The sequence below is a fragment of the Pieris rapae genome, chromosome 2 (genome assembly GCF_905147795.1).
Source record: "Pieris rapae chromosome 2, ilPieRapa1.1, whole genome shotgun sequence".
NCBI lineage: Eukaryota > Metazoa > Arthropoda > Insecta > Lepidoptera > Pieridae > Pieris > Pieris rapae.
In genome coordinates, this window is record NC_059510.1 from 9,715,211 (window position 1) to 9,729,562 (window position 14,352).

A 14,352-nucleotide genomic window follows, 5' to 3' on the forward strand; every position below is an offset into this window, starting at 1 on the left:
ACAATGTGTTACCAATATGAATTAATGATTTATGACTTTTAATTTTTTTATTAAATCCGGGCTAGAGTATGGAGTACTAAATTGTCGAATGATAGAGTCTTAGTCTTAGTACTCCTTAATTCGACAATTCGTTTGTCGGATTACCGGAGTCCACTCAGTAATATGTCCAGGAATGTGTTACATAATCCATAAATAAATGATTTTTGATGTTTAATTTAATACCTCCACAATACACCAATAATAGAGTGATATAAAAAACTCACCCGACACGAGTCAGCCTGTTCCCTCAACGCTTTAATGGTATTACCAAATGCCTCCAGATCGGACAAAAGCGCCTCGTGCTTCTTCAACAGAGCCTCGGAGGAGTCTTCATCCTTTCCATAGTCCTGGGTGTTCGCCATCGGTTCCTTTTCACGGATCCAGGATTCTGCCTCGTTGGCATCGGCAAAGTACTGCTGCGCTTGTAAGGAGTCTTCCAGGTCTTGTTTGCGCTGTTAATACAGATATAGATTTGGCATGGCGTATTCTATTTCTTTTTTTTTTTGACGTTCATAAGTGTACATTATGTTACCTATTTGAATAAATAAATTTTGACTATTTGAAATACAAGCAAATACGAACGCCCCCTTATTAGAAAGCCAATGTTAGATTAACAAAACTACGAATATTAATTGAAAACTAGGTAGAGTTTTAATATTAATAAAAATACCTGCAAAGCCTTCTCATGTAAGTGGGTCCACGTCTTGTGAAGATGCTGCAAGCGCGACGCGATATCGTCGGCAGCAAAATGCTGCGCGTCAATCAGAGCCTGACCCGCGGCCCTCACTGCTTCTACGCGGGCTTCGTGCTGACCCATCTCTCCCATCACTGCTTGGTGCTTCTTCATCAGGTTTTGGACACCGATGAGGTCACGGCCTATATATTGTAATTTTACACAATGTTAATTAATAATGGCGAAGAGATTGTATGTCAGTTCTCATCCATCCGAGTAGAATTAAGCGTGGAGAATTTTAGAAATGGTAGTAACTGAATTTTTTTTTATTTTGGATACATTTTTTTCTTCTGTAACTAAGTATTAAAATTATCTTTGCACTTGAAAGAAATTTTAAATATATTATGTAATACATGTAAAACCTACCTCTGTTGGTGGATGCAATAATTGGTTCCTTCTCCCGGATCCAGGCAGCTTCGTCATCAAGGTCCCTGAACAGCTGTTGTGCTTGAAGCGAGTCAAGAAGTCGTCTTTTACGTATGGCCATCGGTTTTTCTAGGGCCGCGTAGCGAGCTACCAAAGCCTCCTATGAATTAAAAAAAAAAAAATTATATCTGCACATCACATTTCTGCTTTCTGATCCATTTTGATCCACCTTCTTTGCCTGACACACATCATCGACTGATTGGGCCTAACTAAGCGTCTAGCTTTCTACCTATGCGCACATAGGCAAAAAGTCCATTGGTGCACAGCCGGGGTTCGAACTTACTACCCCAGGGATCTTGAATCGACTAGGGCAACACTGCTCAGTAACCTATTAATACGCTTGCCTATTTCTTTCACGTTGGACTAACCCAGCCTTTTATTAAATAAATATTCTATCAACATAGATATGTATATTCGTATATACTCTATATGACTCTTATGATAAACATATAGAGAATGTTTGACTAATTACACGCAAATACAGTATTGTATAAAAATTAAAGGTTTCAATAAGTTTATGTATTTTGTATGAATGTTACTGCCCACATCGGCCGACAACGACCCCGTGAGTACGACAAACAGTTTACTGTTGCACTACTTTTTAATACATAAAAAAAATAGTTTTATGTATTTTTAAATAAATAGTGCCAATAGCTAAGTTTTAGTTTTATATATTTAAATACATAAGACGAATCTTGTGTCTCTGTAGATAGTTTAAAGTTCAATGCGTTTAGTACATTCCGCCTCTTTGATTGATCTTCATCAGCCTCCTGTATTTATCAACCCGAAATAATATATATGTATTCATTTTTGAAGTGAAACTTCTTTAGAATCGTTGTGATTTCAAACCGGGTGCAACGGAAAAGCGACAGTAAAAAGAGACAGAAACATTAATTCATATGATTTAACGTGGGAGAAAATGAGATAGGAGGCATTATACAGCCTCTCTTTACTGCCGCTTTTTCATTTGATCGAATTTCAAACTTTCGCTGTTTTAGTTTTTGCCAAATTAAAGATTTATATTAAACTTATAAATTAAAATGTATCATTAAAATATACTGTTTTTAAAGAACACACACATTTAGATAGTGGAAAATGATTAATTTATATTTGATTAATTATAAAAACTTTGTTTTTGAAGGTTTCACTTCTACAATGTGTGAATTGCACATATGTTTTTTTTTTATTTATTTACACTTCGCTATTATAATATACATAATTATACATTAAAAAATATATATAAGCAGCTTGCATAAGTAATATAAAGCAATATATGTATATTTTATATCAGAGATTATGTTATACAAGAAAACGATTTCATTTCTTATATCAGAATGGCAACACCACGCAATATCATAGACATCTATATATCATATATATGTCAAATTAATTAATCAGTATAAGTACATAGAATCAGTCGTTGAGTACAGTGGGTCTCTGATTGGCGCATGCGCACTGTGTTTAAATATTAAGTTTTTACTTAATACCATACCATGTACCATACAATGTCATACCATGGTCTGTCATTTTTATGACAGACCATGGTATGACATGTAAAAACCCGATCATAAAAATAATAGATTAACTATGAACGAATAATTATTTTTTAAATAGTAAATACTTACAATTTTATGTTTAATATTATCAGCGTCAAAGTGTCCCTTCTCGATGAACTGCTCCGCCTGCGTTCGTAGCGCGTCCACTCGTTCCGCGTGCGAGCTCACGTCCGCCTCAAGCAGGGCATGCTTCTTCTGGAGATTCTGCACGCTGGTCAGATCCTGATTAAACAAATCAAATATGTCTCTGCTTTGTTTATACAAGGCAATTTTAGATAATTAAAAAAATAGATTTTTTATTAATATCAAATTTTAGTTATAAAAAGTTTAATTACATTTTCTATTAGGATTTCGTTATTTTTTTTAGCTAATTGTAATAATTAGTATCCAATTTCTATATTAAAGTCTCTAGTAAATAAATAAATCAGTGGCGCTACAACCTTTTAGGTCTTGGCCTCAGATTTCTGAATCTGTTTCATGATCATTTTTAAATCTAATCAGCTGATCAGCCTCCAGTGCCTGACACACGTCGTCGACTTTTTGGGTCTAAGACATGTCGGTTTCCTCACGATGTTTTCCTTCGCCGTTCGAGCAAATGTTAAAGCGCACATAGAAAGAAGGTCCATAGGTGCCCAGCCCGGGATTGAACCTACGACCTCAGGTATGAGAGTCGCACGCTGAAGCCACTAGGCCAACACTGCTCGTAAATAAATATATGACAAAAATCGCGTTAAAATTCCACATCAATAGCAAAGAAGACGCAAAGGAATTGTTCACAACCAACCTTTCCATAGTCCTCACTAAGCAGTTGACCTTCAACTTCAGACAACCACAGTTCTATGTCCTCAGCTGCCCTGTTGTACTGCTGCTGAGCAGAGGCCTCCTGCAGCTTGGATCCCTTCAGCTCTGATGCTTGCACCAGTTTTTCCCACGACGCACCAAGTTCCTCCACGCGAGATGAGATTTGGGCTAAAAAATAATATCTTTAAAATGGATGTCAAAGTACGAAAATGCTATCAAATTACAAAATCAACACTAAATTAATTTATTTTCTAAAAATATATTTGAGGTGAAACTTCTTTAAGTTACGGAAGTAACTTTAGTGAGGGTAAGTTTTTTACGGAACGTCACGAAGATGTGCAGCGTTTTGAAGAAAAGGGAGAGAGCGATTGAGACCGACTGAGAGAGAGTGAGACAGCGAGATAGAGAAAAATACACGCTAGTGGTTGATGTATTCTTTTAATAGTGACATATTAGTATTTTAGATGGCAATTCTGTCACATAACGTCTTGTGCAATAGAGGCAGTTATTTATTTATTTATCTTATCATTTGTACGTATACAGCGTGTAAATAGTGTGATAGATAGATATTGGTACATGATCATCTATTGGGCCTTAGTAATAAATCATTTACATCGAAGTTGCGGATTAGACAGCGGCCGGTATACCGGGTTCCACTGTAAAAGGAAGTTCAATAAATACTTGTAATACGTACGTTTAGCAAAATGTTCCTGCTCCAAAAGCTTATGTCCAGTGGTAGTGATCTCGTCCACTCTCGGCTTGTTGGCCAAAAGCTCTTGTTCAAAGTTGCCATGCTTCTGCACCTTCCCGTTAAGGTTGGTGGGGTCCAGGTAAGAATCGTCAGTCGCGAATTTCAATTTCTCGTTTATCCACCCTGTATAATAAAAAATATTATGGAAAAAGTCAGTATATATAAAACAGAAATGGTATACATTTTAATTGAGTTCCTCAACCAGAAAAACCGATCAATCTGAGGTATAGATATCATAAGTTGGTAGTTATTCAACTAAAAGCTAGTCTTGAAAGCGATTACTGAGAACGGTGCTCATGTTTGTGTCATGCTCAAAATACCATACTTTTGACAAACGGGAGTCAAACTTAGGGTTAGGTTAGGTCTTGTTTCGGTTCTCTGGGTTGAATGCCTAGTGCGACCCCCGGGGAATTCAATATGGTGTCAGACCTCATTCATTCAGAGTGGATGTGGCTGGCACTGCAGGCGATATGGAGGGTTCAGGAGGATTTTTTATTGGGTCGGGTTTCTCCCCTCTGATAAGCAGAGGGATAAGAGTTAACCATCCCCACAGTCCCAGCGATAGCGACTGCATACGCTCATGGGCCTGCATTTGTGCATTTTAACCTCCTTTTTAAAAAAAGGTCTTGTTTCCGTTTATCACCCTATCATTTGTAGATCGAACTTAGTACAAGTTAAATAGTACAAGCAAAGATTAATACATTTTCAGAACATATTTTTGAATGTCATAATGGCAGATATGCCTTAAAAGTGATATAAATAGATTTTTTAGATACCTTTGGTCTCGTCACAGTCTCTTTCAAACTGCTGGTACTTGTAAGCATCTTCGAGGAGAGCGCGGCGCTGATTTGACTTCTCCAACAGGGCTGCGCGTCGCTCCAATAACTGTATCGAATTAAATATAAATAAAGATACTTTTAAAAATAATTAACTTTACCACATCAAGTTATTCACACTTCGATACATTTATACTGAAACACATAACATAATACATGAAAAATAAGGGATGCAATGGGCGGCCTTATCGCTAACAAGCGATCTCTTCCAGGCAACCCTAGTAAGGGATACAATTTTTAAAAAATGTTGGTAAAGTGCATAACCAAACCATATTCAATCATCAACTGAACGCTTAACATAGCATCTTAAAATTAGTACACATATTGACATTCCCAACAGGACTTCACTAGCGGGGAATTACGCAAGAATTCATAACACCTCATGAAAACTCCAGTGTTATAAAGAACAGGTTAAATTCAAAATGTTAAACTGAACATGTGATTCAATATCGCGAGCCCTATGGCATTAAGAGTGTCCATGGGCGGCGGTATCACTTAACATCAGGTGAGCCTCCTGCCCATTTGCCCCCTGTTCTATAAAAAAAAAATTAAATTTGAATTTAACCATACAATGAAACATTTTTTATTTTTTTAAACTCTTGCAATTGACATATAGATTGAGTGCAAAGAAAAGCTGTTAAAGCGACCTCTTACGAGCAAGTTTCATTCTAATACGCACCATTTCTCTCCTTTGTGCCACATCATCAGCCGCATAATGCTGTCCCTCAATCAATTTGGTGGCGAACTCATCCAGCGCTTTTATCTTCTCTTCTTGAGCCGCTAGAGACTTCTCAAAGTCTTCGTGCTTTTTGAGTAGAGCTTCAACAGAGTCTAACGAGTCACCAACGTCTTCATTTGCAAGGAAAGCCTGATGAAAGATGTTATTTATTTAATATTCAATAAATTAACGTTATTTTTAATGTCTAAAAATACTTGCTGATGAATCATGAAAAATATGGATTTTGTCACTTATCAATTCTGCTAGCAAATAACGTTTCTATGACAGTAATTGAATATTTTTTTGGTCCAAATGTTTTTTCTCATTAATTAAAAATAACCAAACAGTTTTGTATTACACACTAAATAATAAAATCAGCTTTGCCTTTAAGTCGAGACGAATTGACCATATGAAAATAGTTTTTTTTAATTACAATTAACTATAAACATTTACCTCTTGCTTGTGCATCCAGGCATCTGCTTGTTCGGTATCCCGGTAGAATAGCTGCAGATCCATACATTGCAGGTAGAGGACTCTTCGCTGTTCCCATAAAGAGTTAAGGGCCGCCGCCTCAGATCGGAGAGAGTCAAGAGCAGATTGCACTTCGCTCGAGCCGCGATGTCCGCCCGATACAAGGGCTTCACCGCTCGATATGCACGCGGCCATAACGTCCTCGCGCGCGTCCATCTCGCCCTATAGCGTATACGTATAATAATAAATAATAATAATGAAAAATTTGCTGAAATGATTTGTTTCCGGCGAAATTTTGTACGTTTTTTATGATAATAGAATTCATAAGTGTTCTTAAATTCTATCAAATATATATATATATATATATATATTTGATAGAATTCTAAAATTTCATGTGTCGTTAAGAAAAAAGGGAGATTTGACCCATTTAATGACAATTCAAAATAAAATGCTACGTATTTTTTATGTTTTATCTACAAAAAGGTAAATCTAAATACAGAATTACTTACTCAAGTGACCTAATACAAAAGTAACAAATATTTCAATATCACGAACAATATAATATAAAGTGTTATCTCTTTTTAAAAAAAATTATAGCTGTCACAGTGTTACGGAATTAAAAATCAGAGTATAGTTACTATATGAATAAAGTTATTTTCAATTTGAGTATACATATATAAATTGAACAATTATATTATTTTATAACGTCAAAAGATAAAGCTAGAAATTTGAGACATTTTAAATTTGTTAACATCTTGCCTGTCTTATAAACATAGATGTATAAGAAAAAAATGTGAGCCGTCACTGGACGCCTGGCTGATGTGAAACATCGACATTATTTTGTAAAAGTAATATGCAGAAAAGAACAAACTGTGATAGGAACTAAATATGTTTTAATGATAAAATAAAATATTACGATTTTTTTCCAGATAACGATGACTATTTGTTGAATAAACATTATTTTCATTAAATATTTTTAATGTGAAATTTACTAATGCATTTAGACTGTATATCATATAGCGTGGCGACGCGTCGCCACGGCATGCGTCGCCACGCCAGAAATCGGTTTTACGTGCGGCTATAGATGTTTCACATCAAAAATCCTTACCTTATGTTCCTGATGTCTCTCGAGCAAAGCCTCAGCCCCGGGCACATCCTTGGCGAGGTCGTCGGCTGCGATCAAAGCGCGAATGTCACTCATCCAAGATATGAGGTCGCGGTAGTCAGCCAGGAAACGGTGTAGGGCATATGATGACTCAAGTGCTAGACGACGTTCCTAATAATAATAATAATATTTTAAACATAGGCTTATTACATACATACATTTCCCTACAAAATAACAGTAAAAATTATCATGCTTTGATTTCATTTAACTTAAAGAAATGTGTAATTAATAATGATCATTTTGTTTTTAAGTATTTAGGCATTTGGCAAATACAATTTGTGTTTCACAGTGACTGTGAAAAAATAAATATCTGTATGAAAAAAAAACATATTTTGTTTCAAATATTGAATTAAAGAAATTCACAAATTTGATTCCGTCTGCCATAACTTGACGTCAAACGCATCTTGTCATAATTACACATCTTGAGTCAAATAAATCAAACTTCATTCCCTATTACATGGTTCAATTTCAGATTACTTTAATATTTAAATTTTATTGTCTGTGTGCCAGTTCAAATCTACCATACCTGAGCCTTCTGCACAAGCCGCTGCCATGCAGTGGTGATTTCATCCCGCTTGCTGTGTATGGCTGAAGAGTGGTCTCCGTGGATGTCAGCCAAGCGAGCTGCCTCTCCATCCAGAGTGGCCACTTTGTCCTCCAAAGCGGCCAGGTCACGCTCCACTCCCTCATGTTTACGCTGAATAGAAAATATTACAAGTTATTGTAATATTAGTTCTAAAAATCAAACATAAAAAATGCCATGACAGTCATAACGACATCGAAGGGACTACTCATATTTGGTCGTAAAAACCGATAGTCGTAATAGCCGAGTTGTTTTTAAATACCTAATACAACAGATTTCAGCCGGGACCTTGGTCAATATAACCGGTATGTTGTTCTAAAGGATGTCCTCAATGGTTTTGACTGAATATGCATATTAAAAAAATCTATAGTGTTACTAGCTGACCTAGCAAACGTCGTTTTGCCATGTATATCATATATAATAAAAATGGATCGTAGGGGGGTGAAAATTAGAGGTTGTATGTATTTTTATTATATTCAACTATAAACACCGCGACGCGAGAATTTTATATATTAGATGTTTGTGTTATTGTAGAAGTAAAAGAATTACTTTATGTTTGTAAATCTAAATATTTCACCGATTAAAAACTTGTAGCAACATAGTTACATTATCAGTGAATAATATAGATAATATATACGATATATTAACGATTATCTCTTATCAGAGCAGTGCAAAAAGGAAATCTTGCAAAAATATATTCTAGGCATTCGACCACAGGAATTACCTGCAAAGTCTGCACAGTAGCAAGATCGCGTCCATAGTCGTCAGATCCAAGCACCACGTCCTTCTCCGAGATCCAAGCGATGGTCTCATCAGCATCACGGTTGAAGCGTTGAATCTCATGAGCACCGAATAAACGCTCCTGACGCATCAGCGCCATTTGACGGAGACGCTGCCAGGCTTCATTCAGCTCCTAGTAGATGTTATTAATAGATATAGAAATAACATATTGTTGGTATATTCCTGGCTTAAAGAAATAATGGTTTGACATTAAAAAAATGGAAAATTGTCAGAGGTAAATGTATTCAAACTTGTCAAAACAAATCAAAGGAGTTTTTTTTAATAATATTCTAGAAGTCTATTTAGTCATTTAAATCGATAGGTTATATTTAATGGATTAAAATGTTTATGTGATACTGTTGTATAATATACCGAATTTATAATTTATACGTAAAAGAAAATATATTTTCATAGAATATGACTCACATCCTTCCTCTTAACGATGGTCTCCCTCTCGGGGTGTCCTTCGAGCACCAGTCTCTCAGCCAGCTGATTCACTTCAGTGACGCGGTACTCCTGCGCCGCCATGTCCTTTTGGAACTCGTCAAATTTGCGCTGGAGGACCTCAACATGTTCCAAATCCGAGCCAAATTCTTCCGCACATACAAATGTTTCCTGTACAACACAACATGCATTAGAACATTTCCCATTGAGATTCAAACCTACTCTCTCTACTTAAATAAAGCAAGTCAAGAAAATACCTAAGTAGATGTACAAATAGATAGTATTGTTACAATATATAACAATATACATTGGAACAATACTATCTATTCTAAATTACTAAGTAATTTGTGATCATATTATGTTCCCATGTTTTTGGACAGTAAATAATGTCTATTAATCACGACATTGTTAAATATGTGGCAATATAAAAATTTATCATCTCATCATAATATAGCATCAAACATACCTTGTCATGAATCCAAAACATGACCTCATCGCAGTGCCTCAAGAATTGTACAAGCACCAACGCCTGCTGAAGTTTCATTCCCTTTTCAGCAAGGCGAGAGAGCAGCAGCTCCCATAAACGGTGCAACTCATCCAAGCGTTTGCGAATGGTGTCAGACGCAAAGTGGCCGGCGGAGATCATCTCACTGCCAGTGTTGTCCAGAACAACGATAGCATTGGAATGGGCAGCTACTTCAGCCTCGAAGGCTTGGTGTTTTTGGATCTTAGCCTATTAACAAAAAATTTCCGATTAAATGCATAGAGATATTTGGGCCTGGGAACTTGCTATTTCAAATATTAATCTGGAAAAAAATAATTTCTTCGAGACTGACTTCGTTAAGTCGCTTATAGCTTAGCTGTCTTTAAAAAGGAAGTATCTAAATTTGTGTCCACCAATCATAAGGTGAATATTTTTACGTAGACCTTTTATACAATTTCTAAAGTAAATTACGCCGAACTGCAATCAAAAGCGTGTTAGAAAAACACCACTTGAAGGATCTAAGTCAGAATTTTATTACAATGCAGTAAAAAACTCAGAATAGTAAATCTTCGTCGAAATCATAATAATATGAAAAGGCAAAAGTACCTGCAGGTTTGTAGGGTCTTTGTAGCTCTCGTCGCTAGCAGCCTGCAATTTCTCCTGAATCCAGGATTCAAGCTCGTCAGCATCACGCTTAAAGTATTGGAAGCGTCGGGAATCTTCCAGTTTCTCACGCTTAGCGCGAGCCTCTTGCTTGAAGTCTTCATAACGATTCAGAACCTGTGTTTTGAGATAGTAAAAACATTAAATTTATATAATCATTATTGATTAGCTGTACCGGATTAAGGACGTATTAATATGACCGTCATCGACGTTGCGACGTCTATAATCATATATTATAAATTTATAATATACAGTGTAACCTCTTCGTGCTAACGAATTCGTTATAAAGAAAACCTTTCTATAACGCAATTTCTTACACGAAACTCATAAACTACTTCTTTATAACGCAACAGTATCAAGCAATCTTTAAAACTATCAAGATGGCTAGCAAAAGAATAGCGATATGAATTAACGAAAAAGTTTGTTTCAACGTGCGATAGAAAAGAGAGAAAAAAACTCATCCGACCTTAAAGTATTCCAAATACGTTAAGGCCTCAGTCCATCTACTGTTGGAAGAATAAAGTAGCGATTTTACAAGCGGAACTGAGGGTGTAAAAATTAATGAAGCCAAAATTCGACGACTTGATCAAGCAATTTTGTAATAAAAAATTTTTTTTCTCTTCTCCGTATATAGTTATATAGTCTACAAATCGGCAATTTAAGTGTCTCTGCTCAATTCAATTTAAGGCTCTCTATATTGTATTACCTTATAAAAGCCATACAATTTTTAAAAGGTTTCTTTGAGAAATACAGTTTGTTTTTCTCAAAGAAACCCTATATCAAATTAGGTTAATGATAATTGTAATCCATTGCGGGTACTTAAAATACTATTATATACTAATAGGAAAACAATTCAATTAATTTTAAAATATCATTAAAATTGGACATTAAAACGCTAATTTCACTATATATTGTGTTGAAACATGGATTGTTATTTAATACATCACTTACCTGTTCACGTCGTTCTTGAATGTCTTCAGCTGTCTCGAGGATCTTCACCTCCTTGGGTGGTGGAATCTGCTCCATGTTGAATACAGTACCTAAAAAGAATTAAACAAATGAAATCTATATTAATAATTTTTTATTAAATAAAAATATGTAATACACAATAATACTTAATTGGTTTTCAAAATAGTCACGTTTTTCTACTCAATTATCTTCAAGGCTAGTTTATACACATGACAAATAATTAAAATAATTAAAATTTCCACATATATTTCGGAAAGCTTAGATATCTGCTTAGAAGCGGATATCTAAGCTAGAGCTTTGCTTGACAAATACATCCAAAAGTCTCTGACATGTGTCAAGGCCAGAGTAGCTAGGTTTATCTGTACTCAGTCTAGTTATGACTAAACCCAATTATTGTAACATCCTCGAATCCCAATGGGATGCTACAATAGGGGACTTATTACACACATCATTTTATACCTACATACTTCCTCTAGGGATTGTTTCCATAGTGGAACAGATGAGTTTAGTTTATTGTTAATACAATGATTTAGTGAAGATACTAAAATAGATAATGAATACTAAAATATCTCAGATATTGGAGACAAAAAACATATCAACCTTTTACCACAGAACTTTGTGCCTATAGATAAATAATAGATCAGTGACATATTGGTAACCTGAAAGTTAAGGACAGTGAACTAAACTTTGTTGACAAAACTGTTTTCCTAGGCATAACAATAGATAGTAAACTCCAGTGGGGCCCACACAAAGAGACTCTTACGAATAGGCTAAGCTCTGCAGCATAAGCAGTTACAAAAATCCTACAGTTTACTAATATGGATACGGCTAAAATTGTGTACCATAGCTACTTTTACAGTGTTATGTCGTACGTTATTTTACTGTAGGGTTCTGCTGCAGAAGTGCAATCCATATTTGTGTTGCAGAAGCAAAACAAATACCCAGAACAGTCGTTCTGGGTATTTGTTTTGTTTCTCCGAGGGAGTCTATTATGACACTATGCGGTTAATATATTCTTAGCCGTAGCCGTAGCGTAGCCTTGTTGAATGTACAAAAAAATTAAACAGTTTTAAAACAAATGGTGACTTTCACCAGTTTAATTCGATAATTTGACCAGGTGAAGATAAACCACTCCTTATATGGAAATTGTATTTATTTTTACAACAAACTCCCAAGCAAAATTAGAGAATTATCACTAAAGAAATTCTAAGCCCTCATTTAAAGTAAATTAATCAATAAAGCTTTTTATAAATGTGATGAATACTGAAATGATCCTAATGCTTGGGATTGATTTGTTATGAGTGGTGGAAAGTTTCTGGCCAGTTCTTCTTGTTCTAAATTTTCAATTAATAAAAATTGTTTGACATTCATAAATGTAGTTGTTTACCTATATGAATAAAGATATTTTAATTGATTGATTGATAATTATAATGCAATAGTTTTAGTAATGCATGTGTTAAATTTTAATATTTTATAAAACCACTAAGTACATAATATAAAACAAAACCTGCTTTTGACTAGCAATGTATGTAGAATAGAATTACAAGATAAGAAAAAAACACATCAACAAACTAAAGAAGCATGAACACCAAAAACATCCAAACATCCCTTCTGTACAAGCTTTTAAAAACAGGGTCCAGTCATATAGTACTTAGATACTTGGTTGCTAGTAATAAATCCTAAAAGTGTAAATAAAGGCCAGTCACATTACATGACACAACCTTGTGACTCATCTGAATCCTTGATCATTTATATATTATAATATATATATTTATAGTATTTTTAAGGAATAATAATTACACTACAATAAAATGTAGTTTCAATCACATATTTTAGAATAATTGTATGTATGTCAAGAATTTTTAAAGTAATGTTCTAACATGTAACAAATAAGTAAAAATATAGTGAAACAAATGTAATTCTAAATTAAGGTGCCACCAATGTATACCATTTACTATTTAGGTCACATATAGGTGGGGCTTATAACAGCATTGCAGACATAGAATTGCATTATTAATTTAAATTTCACTTTTACTTAATTTTCTCTAGAACCCTGCTAGATATATAGAATAAAGAAAAATAAAATTGTAGTGTATACTTATACATTATTAATTTTTTAAATAAATATATGTATATATACCCCATTACTTTTCTTTTATAATTTACCTCTATATACCTCTTATTAGATGACTGTATTGTCTTTACAATACATGAATCTAATAAGATAAACCAATTACTTCCACTATGTTTAGTAGGTCATCTGGTTCTAAAGAAGATGACTATGGCTTATCAAAAATTTTACTTAAGCCTGCAATCTTAATCATAAGCTAAGAATAGCAGTGGTCAGTCTCGGTTTAAAGAACCACTGATTTTAACTCATAGCTGCAAACTCAACGAATGATTATCTACAAGTACCGGCTTACCTACCTATAAGTGCACTTCCCAACCTATACAATGACGTAATGCCCCAAAATAAACCTTAAATGGATAACGGGCAGCAGTTTGTTATATTGTAACATAAAATAACTATATATAACAGTATGGATATTTTAAAAATGTTTAACTCTAATTTAATTAAACTAGATGGTAAAGATTACGGGGACATATTATAAATACATGGATTTCAATTAAGATGGGTGTGTCAGATAATGATTTTTTTTTACCAAATGAAGAGTTGAGCAAATATTAAGTAGGGAATTAGTAGTAATTGTACTTACTGTATCAACAATATATATTAATTTATGTAAATAATGAATTTAAACACTTTCCACAACAAAAATTACACAAAGTTATCGTTCGTTCGACATCCGAGCCGCGTCACTGCACTATTATTGCCAGTGCACACTGCCCAATTACGCCTTGCCGATTGCCAGAAATTTTAAATAGTGTTGCTAGAGAGCACAAATAGATAACATAATGTTTTAAGATCATGA

At 34.6% G+C, this 14,352-nt stretch overlaps 1 protein-coding gene across 4 annotated transcripts in view; it reads right to left on the reverse strand.

Annotated features, from left to right (window-relative positions):
* Positions 1 to 14,277, reverse strand: part of LOC110991867 (spectrin alpha chain) — a 33,331-nt gene extending 19,054 nt beyond the window's left edge. For all 4 annotated transcript variants that reach the window (XM_045632884.1, XM_022257412.2, XM_022257411.2 and 1 more), the window contains exons 1-17: positions 14,137 to 14,277; positions 11,402 to 11,490; positions 10,394 to 10,567; positions 9,770 to 10,036; positions 9,286 to 9,474; positions 8,804 to 8,992; positions 8,023 to 8,193; positions 7,440 to 7,607; positions 6,314 to 6,553; positions 5,822 to 6,010; positions 5,083 to 5,191; positions 4,250 to 4,429; positions 3,539 to 3,723; positions 2,824 to 2,976; positions 1,139 to 1,298; positions 710 to 915; positions 264 to 491 (exon numbers count right to left, since the gene is read on the reverse strand). In XM_045632884.1, the coding sequence (XP_045488840.1) occupies positions 264 to 491; positions 710 to 915; positions 1,139 to 1,298; positions 2,824 to 2,976; positions 3,539 to 3,723; positions 4,250 to 4,429; positions 5,083 to 5,191; positions 5,822 to 6,010; positions 6,314 to 6,553; positions 7,440 to 7,607; positions 8,023 to 8,193; positions 8,804 to 8,992; positions 9,286 to 9,474; positions 9,770 to 10,036; positions 10,394 to 10,567; positions 11,402 to 11,476 (2,883 nt within the window). In that variant the 5' untranslated portion in view covers positions 11,477 to 11,490; positions 14,137 to 14,277. The remainder of the gene's footprint in view (positions 1 to 263; positions 492 to 709; positions 916 to 1,138; positions 1,299 to 2,823; positions 2,977 to 3,538; positions 3,724 to 4,249; positions 4,430 to 5,082; positions 5,192 to 5,821; positions 6,011 to 6,313; positions 6,554 to 7,439; positions 7,608 to 8,022; positions 8,194 to 8,803; positions 8,993 to 9,285; positions 9,475 to 9,769; positions 10,037 to 10,393; positions 10,568 to 11,401; positions 11,491 to 14,136) is intronic.
* Between the last annotated feature and the right edge of the window lie 75 nt (positions 14,278 to 14,352).